We start from the raw sequence: 14,871 nt of genomic DNA, 5'->3' as shown, positions 1-14,871 counted from the left end.
AACATCCTGTTAGTCTAACGGAATGTTTATGTTGATTTAGTAGAATATGTGTGTTATATTGAAGAGAATAGCCTGCTGCAATAACTTAATAAAATCTAGAATCACTCAGACAACAGACTGTCTGTTAAAATTAACAGATTATTATTATTTTTTTTTGGTGTACATAGTAACCGTACATGAGCATGCCTACATAAGTGGGCAGCCATTTTGAGTAATTCTAGACTAGTGACGTATAACAAATTGCAATTACCATCACTGCATTTTCTTTGACTTAATTCTGCTTAAGCCATGGTGCTACCGGGGCGTGTAAATTGCTGCTTTTTACGCATCTACACGAACAGATAGTACCAATACCCTGGTGGAGTCAAGAGGCCGTATTTCACCGGTTATATTCGTGTAACTATTTACCAACTATCACACTGCCGTCGCTCCTTTAGTTTTCTCTCTATGGTGTACGTTTTTAATTAAATTATATTCCTGCATAAAACTAGGATTCTGTTGGTGGAAACAGCATCCCCGATGCCTGGTCCCTTCAATATTATTTTAATGTGGTTGTATGTTAAATGGGATGACAACACAGCATTTGGTGTAATTCTAGAACAGTGACAACATTTTCTTTGACGTCATATAAGTCACAATTTCTTTCGCGGAGAATGGAAAGAAACGTAAGCCTCTATATATTTTGCACGAACTTTGCCCAGTGATCTTCAACATCCATACATGGTAATGTACATTAATTTTCGTGAATGCATTAATTTTCGTATTTTCGGGTCGTAACAGATCTAACAAATACTAACAAAATTAAGTAAATTGCATAAAAAGATCAAGATACCGAGGTTGACTTTTTCTGAAAATGCATAAATCGGCTACCGGAGAAAAAATGCAGAAAGTTCAGCTTTATGATCATTCTCCCATGTAAAAACGAGTTCACATTGAATCGCTCCATGAACATCAGCTCCTGATTTTGTTTACATTTATTTCTAGTAAAAACAGAAATATTACAAGGCTGTAATTCGCAGTTAAACACTGTAGTTTCGGTTCAAATTTTTCTAGGAGACGCGGGCAGAAGACCCATGACCCTCCGCAGGTTGCTGCAGACCTTCCCACGTACGACCGGAGAGGAAGCTAGCATGGCTTGGACTTGAACCCACAGCGACCGCATTGGTGAGATGCCCCTGGCTCACAAATTGGCCCACATATGAACAAATTGTGTCGTAGTACTGAGTCTTAGCCATACATGTACATATGTACCTACAGATGTCATTTAAACAGGAGGCCAAACATGGCGCAGTAAAAATTAGAACCAAACTTAGACAGGGGCGTAAATGCCCATGTACTCGTTGTTTTGTTTTTGTTTTGTTTTTTATTTGTTTTGTTTTTCAATACTAAAAATCATGTTTAAGAAAACTGGTTTTTAATGGAGCAGTGAACGGTGTTTAATGCGAACTCTCATATTGAGCGGTACATGCATGTGGTAATCGTATATGACACGATTAATATTACGAAATCGCCATGGAATAGATTTATTTCTTTGATTGGGTTTTTACGCGTCACTTAAAAATATTCACATGACACGACAACCACAACTTCAAGCTAAAACTAGACGCGCCTTATAGATCACGTGACATGCACACTGAAAAAAACAAATATTTATCATTTAAACATATTTCTGCAACATATAATAAACGTGCTTACCAAATTAATGCCTTTCAGTAAATATCGGACTCGTGCCTATACTATTTAGAGCGTTAAAATGATTCCAAAGTTCCAAAAGCTATAATTTGATCTGTTTTATACATTTAAGGCAATTCATGAACTATTTTGATCGGTAGCAAGTGCACACACTATAATAAATGGTTACTTTTAACATGTTCAAGGTGTGTTTATTTTTCAGATTCACACGTATTTTTCATAAAATATATTGCTTTATTTTATAAATACATGCAGTATTTTATAAATACTCAAATGTATAGCCTGAATGCAATAATTTATGTAGTAAATTGAAGGGTTTATTGCTTAAACGGAGTGAATTAAAGTTTTCAACGTATATGATCAACATTATAAAGCGGCCTTATTATCAATTGTTGGATAAACATGTTTAAGTATTTAAGTATTAAACACGTTACAATTAAACATTAAGCACATTTATTATCTGCTGCAGAGATGTTTAAATGTTAAACATTTGGTTTTTCAGTGCACGAGCTGTGCCACACACCAATGAGATCAGAATTTGCCAACGTACACGTATCTCTCCCAGAACTCAAGGGAGATGAATAATGATTGTTGCTATAAAACCTGCAGATTGAAATAACGTATAAGTTATGTTTATATGCAGGATTTTGCTAAAAAAAAGGATATACGATTATATACAGATGTAATGGTTTCCCAATATCCTGGATCTTGCGGTGAGAATTTACCCAAATAAAATTGCCACTCCTTGAATTTGAAACGCGGTTATATTTACTTTTGTGGTTTTATTTAATGTGAACGAGTACAAATCATATATAAATGTATGCTACGTATCAATTACAGGCGTGCAGTTTAATTAACAATAAAATGGGTGGACTGAAGAGGTGTGGCGAGCTTTAATAATTAGTGTCCAGATTTAGCTACTTGTCTTAAGTATAAAGATTATAATCTGTTTAACATTATGTTACCAGGAGGGCCTCAGAGTAATTATGACTTTAAATCCACCAAAAACCAAAGATTTACTACCAGGTAAATCACAGCTGGTGACGTCATAAATGGCCAACCCGTCTAGCTGGCCATATAACTTGGGAATTTGTATCAAAGCATGCCATTTTCCAGATGGATTCTAGCTATACACAGAAGTAAATATACTGCCGTATCAATTAAAACCCATAGTGGACAACGTTAAATTTACGGTTTATGACAATTACATCTCTGGTCGGACTTTAGATTCCGAGTTTTCATACGTCGAATTTGATTTTCTAGGCATTTCCAACCGCACTGGCAATACGGGCTTGTACGCTATATCCTGTGTTGCATTCTAGGTCTACATTTCATGTGCATATCAGATTTAATACTTACTATTGTTTTCTTCTGTCTGCTTCACAATAAAAAATCACTCTATTCCCCAAGTGGATTTAGTTTAAAAATGGGTTCGCTGAAATAAATTTTCGTACATTTAATCAAGGCAATACGGAAAAAAGATCTGATAATTGCTTCATTTTCCTAGTTATATTATGGCCGAAATCACTTAGAAACGTCAAACAGGTATTATATGAAGTGTGGCATATATTGCCCTATGAAATACATCCACTGATACTTATTTGATTGACTTTAACTAAATTTATCATCCGTCAGCTAAGTAGACCTATCATTTGCGTTATACGAGTATCGGCTCTATAGATACCAGAAACAGATCGGAGTTGTCTATATTGCCAGAAACGTCGCAACAGGGACCGACAGCAATCATATATTGCGACTCTTTTCGATGCCCTTACGACATAATGTATGCGACCAGACTTTTCGCGCCCACATGCGCTCTCGCCTAATGGCTACATGTACATGTATCCTTGCAAGCATGTGAGGACCCGACGGTAGCTGTACCACATTTAGCGATAAACATTGCGAACCCTACAAGTGAGCGCGAGTAATGCTTGCACATCTCGCGATGCACTGCAACCATATTGCGACCAAAGAAAAGCGGCCACTTAATTTTCGCAGCATTTTTAGCAGGTCGCCTGATCGTAAGCGACAAGAACTAGCGACATAAGAACTGAAATGTTATACTGTTTATAGCATTAGTAATGTTAACTCCGACATTTTGGCAATGGTGGACTTCTTGGGGGAAAGCATTTATTATTATGTTATAGTGATTTGATAGGTGTTTTACGCTGCGCTCAAGAATATCTCACTTATACGACGTCGTATAATGTTACATGCTAGCAGATTTAGTATCTGTAAAAGTATTACAAATTTAGCATGTGACAACATGCTTACGAAATTTTGTATCGTAATTCTTTAACCTTTTCGTGCGTTTGCATGTTGTTTACTCAAGCACATTCCGAATGCATTATTCCATGTTGACAGATACAATTATACGTTATGACACTGGAGTACTGACACTAGCTAATCCAACCAACCAAATCAAATTAAAATTTGCATAAATTGCACTGAAAGTTGCTCTTTCATATGCCGAAAGGTTAAGGAAGTAGGGTAATCGTTTGTCTTAAAATGTTCCGCATTATGAATGTATATGCGGCCTAAATTTTAAAATGTTGATACTCACATTTCACAGCACTTAAGATGTATGATTTCAATACTAAAGAAATGTTCACAGCTTAACATTTCAGATTAAAGGCAGACAATAATACCAAACGACTAGCCATAAACTCTCTCACATCTTAGCATTTTTCTACACTGCCTAATTCTTATAGCGTCCGCCTATAAGCCGGGAGACCCTGGATCAATCCTGGGTCACTTCATACCGAAGATTAAAAGTGGGTACTTGTTGTTGCCTCGCTTGTTTGTCTCAACTCTGAGAGGTTAGAGCAATTAATCAGAACCGGAAATGAGATGTTATAGAGGAAAAACATATGACTAGTTGGCTCGATGTCAGTATAATGTGACTAAATGGGGTGTCATGTCTGGTGTCTTCGGCATGAAACTTCAGTGGAGGCAGCACTTTGGTGACATGGGCTCGCTCTGTTTGTATGTGTACACAAACTTATTGACTCCTCGTCGAGATATGATTGAAACGTTGTTAAGTACGACGTTAAACCCCAAGCATTTATTCATCCATGTTTTTCTATACTCTCTCTATATGTTCTTAATATTGGCAATGGGAGACAAGCTTTAACTCATGAAAAGAATCAAAACAACACATGGAATGTGTAAATCCCCGATCCTGAATAAAATTTGAATAATTGAATTCCTGATTTCACTTTGTCTAGAAATCGGACACACCTATCAATGACAATGGCACATCCCTTCTCTTCTCGTATGTCAGCTATTCTGTCACGTAAGGGATAAATGATTATATGAAGAATCACATGATGAGACTGGAACATCGCGCTGTACTTACATATCGTCATTTAATTACTAGGCTCGTCTTACATATCGACAATGGATCACCATGTTGTCCTTACATGCTGACAATAGATCACCATGTTGTCCTTATATGTTTACAATGAATCACTATGCTGTCCTTACATACTGACACTGGATCACCATGTTGTCCTTACATGCCGACATTGGATCACAATGTTGTCCTTACATGTCGACACTGGATCACCATGCTGTCCTTACATGCTGACAATGGATCACCATGTTGTCCTTACGTACTGACACTGGATCACCATGTTGTCCTTACATGTCCACAATGGATCACTATGTTGTCTTTACATGCTGACAATGGATCACCATGCTGTCCTTATATGTTGACAGTGGATCACCATGTTGTTCTTACATGTCGACACTGGATCACCATGTTGTCCTTACATGTCCACAATGGATCACTATGCTGTCCTTACATGTTGACAATGGATCACCATGCTGTCCTTATATGTTGACAGTGGATCACCATGTTGTCCTTACATGTCGACAATGGATCACCATGTTGTCCTTACATGTCGACAATGGATCACCATGTTGTCCTTACATGCTGACAATGGATCACCATGTTGTCCTTACATATCGATACTGGATCACCATTTTGTCCTTACATGTTGACACTGGATCACCATGTTATCCTTAAAAGCTGAGGATGGATCACCATGCTGTCCTTACATGTCGACAATGGATCACCATGTTGTCCTTACATGTCGTTACTGGATCACCATGTTGTCCTTACATGTTTACAGTGGATCACCATGCTGTCCTTACATGTCGACAATGGATCACCATGTTGTCCTTACATGTCTACACTGGATTACCATGTTGTCCTTACATGTTTACAGTGGATCACCATGTTGTCCTTACATGTCAACACTGGATCACCATGTTGTCCTTACATGTCAACACTGGATCAGCATGTTGTCCTTACATGTCGACACTGGATCAGCATGTTGTCCTTACATGTCGACAATGGATCACCATGTTGTCCTTACATGTCTACACTGGATCACCATGTTGTCCTTACATGTTTACAATGGATCACCATGTTGTCCTTACATGCTGACAATGGATCACCATGTTGTCTTTACATGCTGACAATGGATCACCATGTTGTCCTTACATGCTGACAATGGATCACCATGTTGTCTTTACATGCTGACAATGGATCACCATGCTTTCCTTACATCCTGACATTGGATCACCATGTTGTCCTTACATGCCGATACTGGATCACCATGTTGTCCTTACATGTCTACACTGGATCACCATGTTGTCCTTACATGTTTACAATGGATCACCATGTTGTCCTTACATGCTGACAATGGATCACCATGTTGTCCTTACATGCTGACAATAGATCACCATGTTGTCCTTACATGCCGACATTGGATCACAATGTTTTCCTTACATGTCGACAATGGATCACCATGCTGTCCTTACATGCTGACAATGGGTCACAATGTTGTCCTTACGTACTGACACTGGATCACCATGTTGTCCTTACATGCCGACAATGGATCACAGAGTTGTCCTCACATGTCGACAATGGATCACCATGCTCTCCTTACATGTCGACAATGGATCACCATGCTGTCCTTACATGTCCACAATGGATCACTATGCTGCCCTTACTTGTTGACAATGGATCACCATGTTGTCCTTACATGTCAACACTGGATCACCATGTTGTCATTACATGTCGACACTGGATCACCATGCTGTCCTTACATGTTGACAGTGGATCACCATGTTGTCCTTACATGTCGACACTGGATCACCATGTTGTCCTTACATGTCAACACTGGATCACCATTTTGCCCTTACATGTCAACACTGGATCACCATGTTGTCCTTACATGTCGACAATGGATCACCATGTTGTCCTTACATGTCGACAATGGATCACCATGTTGTCCTTACATGTCTACACTGGATCACCATGTTGTCCTTACATGTTTACAGTGGATCACCATGTTGTCCTTACATGTCAACACTGGATCACCATATTGTCCTTACATGTCAACACTGGATCAGCATGTTGTCCTTACATGTCGACAATGGATCAGCATGTTGTCCTTACATGTCGACAATGGATCACCATGTTGTCCTTACATGTCTACACTGGATCACCATGTTGTCATTACATGTTTACAATGGATCACCATGTTGTCCTTACATGCTGACAATGGATCACCATGTTGTCTTTACATGCTGACAATGGATCACCATGTTGTCCTTACATGCTGACAATGGATCACCATGTTGTTTTTACATGCTGACAATGGATCACCATGTTGTCCTTACATGTCGACACTGGATCACCATGTTATCCTTAAAAGCTGAGGATGGATCACCATGTTGTCCTTACATGCTGACAATGGATCACCATATTGTCCTTACATGCTGACAATGGATCACCATGCTGTCCTTACATGCTGACAATGGATCACCATGTTGTCCTTACATGTCAACACTGGATCACCATGCTGTCCTTACATGTCGACACTGGATCACCATGTTATCCTTACAAGCTGACACTGGATCTCCAGGTTGTCTTTACATGCTGACAATGGATCACCATATTGTCCTTACATGCTGACAATGGATCACCATGTTGTCTTTACATGCTGACAATGGATCACCATGTTGTCCTTACATGTTGACACTGGACCACCATTTTGTCCTTACATGTCGACACTGGATCACCATGCTGTCCTTACATGTCGTTACTGGATCACCATGTTGTTGTTACATGTCGTTACTGCATCACCCTGTTGTCCTTACAAGCTGACAACGGATCACCATGTTGTCCTTACATGTTGACAATGGATCACCATGTTGTCCTTATATGCTGACAATGGATCACCATGTTGTCCTTACATGTCGTTACTGGATCACCATGTTGTCCTTACATACTGACAATGGATCACCATGTTGTCCTTACATATTGATACTGGATCACCATGTTGTCCTTACATGTCGACACTGGATCACCACGTTGTTGTTACATGTCGTTACTGCATCACCCTGTTGTCCTTACATGCTGACAACGGATCACCATGTTGTCCTTACATGTTGACAATGGATCACCATGTTGTCCTTACATACTGACAATGGATCACCACGTTGTCCTTACATGTTGACACTGGATCACCATGTTTTCTTTATATGCTGAAAGTGAATCACCATGTTGTCCTGACATGCTGACAATGGATCACCATGCTGTCATTACATGCTGACAATGGATCACCATGCTGTCCTTACATGCTGACACTGGATCAGCATGTTGTCCTTACATGTCAACACTGGATCACCATGTTGTCCTTACATGTCGACACTGGATCACCATGTTATCCTTAAAAGCTGAGGATGGATCACCATGTTGTCCTTACATGCTGACAATGGATCACCATATTGTCCTTACATGCTGACAATGGATCACCATGTTGTCCTTACATGTTGACAATGGATCACCATGTTGTCCTTACATGTCGACACTGGATCACCATGTTATCCTTACAAGCTGACAATGGATCACCATGTTGTTTTTACATGCTGACAATGGATCACCATGTTGTCCTTACATGCTGACAATGGATCACCATATTGTCCTTACATGTTGACAATGGATCACCATGTTGTCCTTATATGCTGACAATGGATCACCATGTTGTCCTTACATGTCGTTACTGTATCACCATGTTGTCCTTACATACTGACAATGGATCACCATATTGTCCTTACATATCGATACTGGATCACCATTTTGTCCTCACATGTCGACACTGGATCACCATGCTGTCCTTACATGTCGACACTGGATCACCATGCTGTCCTTACATGCTGACAATGGAATACCAGGCTGTACATGTTTAAAACAGAACTCCATACACCATCGTCATTTGAACGAAACGTGCAACTTACTCAGTTAGTTTTTCTTGTTTCTTACGCGACCAAATTTCAGTGCTAATACTAGCAGTAATTAGTGGGCCTTGGATTTCTCTTTAGCTCAGGTGGTAGAGCGCTACAGTTCAACTGTGGAGAAGTTCAAATCCCGGTCAGTACCAGCCGCACAGTTAATCTATCAATGCCTACATATGACTAGTCTTAATCTATTTTTAAAAACATGTGGATTTATGTCTTACCGCTTTGTCATGGTATACGTGCATTGTCTACACACAAAACACATTTTCCACGGAAGTTCTGGACGGCACTTCCCACATGACCTTGTATGCTCTCTTTTGAAGCATACGCCGGCAAACAACGCTCAGTATATCCACAACCCTGGGACAACGCGGAAAATATATTCTCTTGTGGTATATGTTTAGTAAATGTCAGTAACTCCTGGCCACAGTATATATGTGTGTGTGTTTATATGACTACACTGGTGTCACGTGGAGTTGAGAAATTTTTCCTGACTTGCATGCAGTGAAAAAAAAAGACACACACAAACGCTCAGGTGATCACCTGGAACTGTATGAATCATCCCGGCGTTGCGTAATGCCTTCCTTTATGCCTGCGTGCTGATCCTGTGAAGCGGCAACGCTCAAGCATTTTGTGGGTCGGTCCTTTTTCAACGTATTTAAAAACATTCGACGTACCGTACGTGGGAAGGTCTTGCAGCAACCTGTGGATGGTCGTGAGTTTCACCCGGGTCCTGCCCGGTTTCCTCCCACCATAATGCCTGCCACCTTCGTATAAGCGAAATATTATTGAGAACGGTGTAAAATACAAAATAAATAAATAAATAAATAAACAAATAAATAAGTAAATAAAAATACCCGGCATCCTAGCTCAGTCATCTGTCGTAGATGGTCGCAGTGTTATCGCAATGTACTAGCAACATGTGGTACAGTGATGCATTGTTACCTATCACTAGATGTTGTTATTGAATGGTGTCAAAGTTCATTGGAAGAACCATGGATAGGTTTGCACGAGATTCTCAACTGAATACCCTTTTAGTCTCGTTGGAATCTCGTCAGAATGTTGTCCTCTACTATATCTCGCCAAAGCGTTTGAATATCCTTGTTACTTGTTTGGGATAAGTTTAGGTGAAAGAGTGTGTGACCGAGTTTTTCAGCGATGTTGCAGCTCTCTACAGTGTTGAGATGCAATGTTGCCAAAAATCATCGCGAAAAAAGAAAAGGCCGAGAAGATTGGTCGCTGTCGAACGCCAAGTTGGACGCCAACGCCCGCAGTGGGATACCAGCAGAAGTCCAAAGTGGATCATATTTAATCAACTAAATATAAGGCCATTATCGTATCACCGCACTGACGATGGAACGATACTGCGAAGCGATAGAACAATATAGTACGAAGCGATTGGACCAATGGTGCGAAGGTATGATGATAGCGGTCTTAACCAGCTTTCATAGTCATACCTTTCCTGTATGGTCTTACGTTTGAGATGTCGCTCTATTGACGCTTCAGTGTAATGATCAGCGTCATTAAAATGACGTAAATACGTCACTAAAGTGACTGGGGTCGATTCCACAAAACCATTTCTGACTTAAAGGATTAGTGTTCAGATTCATTAAATCAAAGAATTCGAGGTAAAACATTACGGCTTGAGGAAAGCAGTGTACTTGGGGTAAAACATTACGGCTGGAGGGTAAAACATTGCGGATGGAGGAAACCAGAAAACTTGGGGTAAAACATTGCGGACGGAGAAAACCAGAGAACAAGGGGTACATTACGCATGGAGGAAACCAGAGAACTCGGGGCAAAACATTGCGGATGAACGAAACCAGAGAAATGGGCCTAAAACATTGCGGATGGAGGAAACAAGAGAACTCAAGGTACATTACGCTGGAGGAAACCAGAGAATTCGGGCTAAAACATTGCGGATGGATGAAACCAGAGAACTCGGGGTACATTACGCATGGAGGAAACCAGAGAACTCGGGCTAAAACATTCCGGATGTAGGAAACCAGAGAACTCGTGCTGAAACATTGCGTATGGAGGAAACCAGAGAACTTGGGTTACATAACACATGGTGGAAACCGTTGAACTTGGGCTAAAACATTGCGGATGGAGGGAACCAAAGAACTTGGGGTAGAACATTGCGGATGGAAGAAACCAGAAAACCCGGGGTAATACATTGCGGATGGAGGAAACCAGAGAACTCGGAATAAAACAGTACTTTCTCATCCAAGACAGAAAATGTATCTTTCCTCATAGAAATACAAAACTTGACATGGGATATTTCTTAGTCTCAAAAAGCAAAAAAAAAAAGGCACAAATTGTGTGGCTGAATGATGCTAGAAGGTATTCTGTTATATTGCATCGGATTATCCTCTTAAATATAACACACATATTCTATTAATTCAACATAACTGTTGTACTAGACAAACATTATGTTATGATAACAGAATACATTCTATCATCACTCAGTGATCGAATCCAGCTCTGGCTGTTTAGGCAGTGGATTTTAATCAGGGGGATTGTTAGGTACCGAGCGAAGGATTGGTTGGTTTATTCTGGGCACTCCGGTTATATTCACAAACAGATATAATCGCCGTCGTATAAGTGAAAAATGTTTGTTTAGGTCATTAAGACCCAAATCAAAATAAACAGTCTAAATAAAATAAATATGCTGTCATACTGTCTTCGTAATGCTGTTGCAGAACGGGGAACCCAGATATGAAAGCCCACTTATACACTCAAAAAATTAACCTGTTAATTCTAACAGAAAGTCTGTTGTTTGAGTGATGATGCAATGTACTTTGTTATTATCGCATAATATTCTGTCATTTTCAACATAACATCCTGTTAGTCTAACGGAATGTTTATGTTGATTTAGTAGAATATGTGTGTTATATTGAAGAGAATAGCCTGCTGCAATAACTGAATAAAATCTAGAATCACTCAGACAACAGACTTTCTGTTAAAATTAACAGATTATTATTATTTTATTTTTTTGGTGTACATAGTAACCGTACATGAGCATGCCTACATAAGTGGGCACCCATTTTGAGTAATTCTAGACTAGTGACGTATACAAAATTACGATTACCATCACTGCATTTTCTTTGACTTAATTCTGCTTAAGCCATGGTGCTACGGGGGCGTGTAAATTGCTGCTTTTTACGCATCTACACGAACAGATAGTACAATACCCTGGTGGAGTCAAGAGGCCGTATTTCACCGGTTATATTCGTGTAACTATTTACCAACTATCACACTGCCGTCGCTCCTTTAGTTTTCTCTCTATGGTGTACGTTTTTAATTAAATTATATTCCTGCATAAAACTAGGATTCTGTTGGTGGAAACAGCATCCCCGATGCTTGGTCCCTTCAATATTGTTTTAATGTGGTTGTATGTTAAATGGGATGACAACACAGCATTTGGTGTAATTCTAGAACAGTGACAACATTTTCTTTGACGTCATATGTCACAATTTCTTTCGCGGAGAATGGAAAGAAACGTAAGCCTCTATATATTTTGCACGAACTTTGCCCAGTGATCTTCAACATCCATACATGGTAATGTTCATTAATTTTCGTGAATGCATTAATTTTCGTATTTTCGGGTCGTAACAGATCTAACAAATACTAACAAAATTAAGTAAATTGCATAAAAAGATCAAGATACCGAGGTTGACGTTTTCTGAATATGAATAAATCGGCTACTGGAGAAAAAATGCAGAAAGTTCAGCTTTATGATCATTCTCCCATGTAAAAACGAGTTCGCATTGAATCGCTCCATGAACATCAGTTCCTGATTTTGTTTACATTTATTTCTAGTAAAAACAGAAATATTACAAGGCCGTAATTCGCAGTTAAACACTGTAGTTTCGGTTCAAATTTTTCTAGGAGACGCGGACAGAGACCCATGACCCTCCGCAGGTTGCTGCAGACCTTCCCACGTACGACCGGAGAGGAAGCTAGCATGACCTGGACTTGAACTCACAGTGACCGCATTGGTGAGATGCCTCTGGCTCACAAATTGGCCCACATATGAACAAATTGTGTCGTAGTACTGAGTCTTAGCCATACATGTACATATGTACCTACAGATGTCATGTAAACTTGAGGCCAAACATGGCGCAGTAAAATTAGAACCAAACTTAGACAGGGGCGTAAATGCCCATGTATTCGTTGTTTTGTTTTTGTTTTGTTTTGTTTTTTAATACTAAAAATCATGTTTAAGAAAACTGGTTTTAATGGAGCAGTGAACTGTGTTTAATGCGAACTCTCATATTGAATGGTACATGCATGTGGTAATCGTATATGACACGATTAATATTACGAAATCGCCATGGAATAGATTTATTTCTTTGATTGGGTTTTTACGCGTCACTTAAAAATATTCACATGACACGACAACCACAACTTCAAGCTAAAACTAGACGCGCCTTATAGATCACGTGACATGCACACTGAAAAAACAAATATTTATCATTTAAACATATTTCTGCAACAGATAATAAACGTGCTTACCAAATTAATGCCTTTCAGTAAATATCGGATTCGTACCTATACTATTTAGAGCGTTAAAATGATTCCAAAGTTCCAAAAGCTATAATTTGATCTGTTTTATACATTTAAGGCAATTCATGAACTATTTTGATCGGCAGCAAGTGCACACACTATAATAAATGGTTACTTTTAACATGTTCAAGGTGTGTCTATTTTTCAGATTTACACGTATTTTTCATAAAATATATTGCTTTATTTTATAAATACATGCAGTATTTTATAAATACTCAAATGTATAGCCTGAATGCAATAATTATGTAGTAAATTGAAGAGTTTATTGCTTAAACGGAGTGAATTAAAGTTTCCAACGTATATGATCAACATTATAAAGCGGCCTTATTATCAATTGTTGGATAAACATGTTTAAGTATTTAAGTATTAAACACGTTACAATTAAACATTAAGCACATTTATTATCTGCTGCAGAGATGTTTAAATGTTAAACATTTGGTTTTTCAGTGCACGAGCTGTGCCACACACCAATGAGATCAGAATTTGCCAACGTACACGTATCTCTCCCAGAACTCAAGGGAGATGAATAATGATTGTTGCTATAAAACCTGCAGATTGAAATAACGTATAAGTTATGTTTATATGCAGGATTTTGATCAAAAAAAAGGATATACGATTATATACAGATGTAATGGTTTCCCAATATCCTGGATCTTGCGGTGAGAATTTCCCCAAATAAAATTGCCACTCCTTGAATTTGAAACGCAGTTATATTTACTTTTGTGGTTTTATTTAATGTGAACGAGTACAAATCATATATAAATGTATGCTACGTATCAATTACAGGCGTGCAGTTTAATTAACAATAAAATGGGTGGACTGAAGAGGTGTGGCGAGCTTTAATAATTAGTGTCCAGATTTAGCTACTTGTCTTAAGTATAAAGATTATAATTTGTTTAACATTATGATACCAGGAGGACCTCCGAGGAACGTAATTATGACTTTAAATCCACCAAAAACCAAAGATTTACTACCAGGTAAATCACAGCTGGTGACGTCATAAATGGCCAACCCGTCTAGCTGGCCATATAACTTGGGAATTTGTATCAAAGCATGCCATTTTCCAGATGGATTCTACCTATACACAGAAGTAAATATACTGCCGTATCAATTAAAACCCATAGTGGACAACGTTAAATTTACGGTTTATGACAATTACATCTCTGGTCGGACTTTAGATTCCGAGTTTTCATACGTCGAATTTGATTTTCTAGGCATTTCCAACCGCACTGGCAATACGGGCTTGTACGCTATATCCTGTGTTACATTCTAGGTCTACATTTCATGTGCATATCA

At 38.9% G+C, this 14,871-nt stretch overlaps 1 protein-coding gene across 1 annotated transcript; it reads left to right on the top strand.

Annotated features, from left to right (window-relative positions):
* Window positions 1–7,002: 7,002 nt before the first annotated feature.
* LOC135463410 (uncharacterized) lies at window positions 7,003–10,735 on the top strand. The gene is made up of 5 exons (XM_064740670.1): window positions 7,003–7,090; window positions 7,798–7,848; window positions 8,063–8,143; window positions 8,720–8,773; window positions 10,611–10,735. Exons 1-5 carry the CDS (start codon window positions 7,003–7,005, stop codon window positions 10,733–10,735), a joined length of 399 nt encoding a protein of 132 aa, XP_064596740.1.
* The last annotated feature ends 4,136 nt before the right edge of the window (window positions 10,736–14,871 follow it).

Source organism: Liolophura sinensis, chromosome 3, assembly GCF_032854445.1.
Source record: "Liolophura sinensis isolate JHLJ2023 chromosome 3, CUHK_Ljap_v2, whole genome shotgun sequence".
Taxonomy (NCBI): domain Eukaryota; kingdom Metazoa; phylum Mollusca; class Polyplacophora; order Chitonida; family Chitonidae; genus Liolophura; species Liolophura sinensis.
The sequence above is the reverse complement of the archived record's forward strand: the minus strand, read 5'-3'. Positions and strand labels throughout refer to the sequence as shown.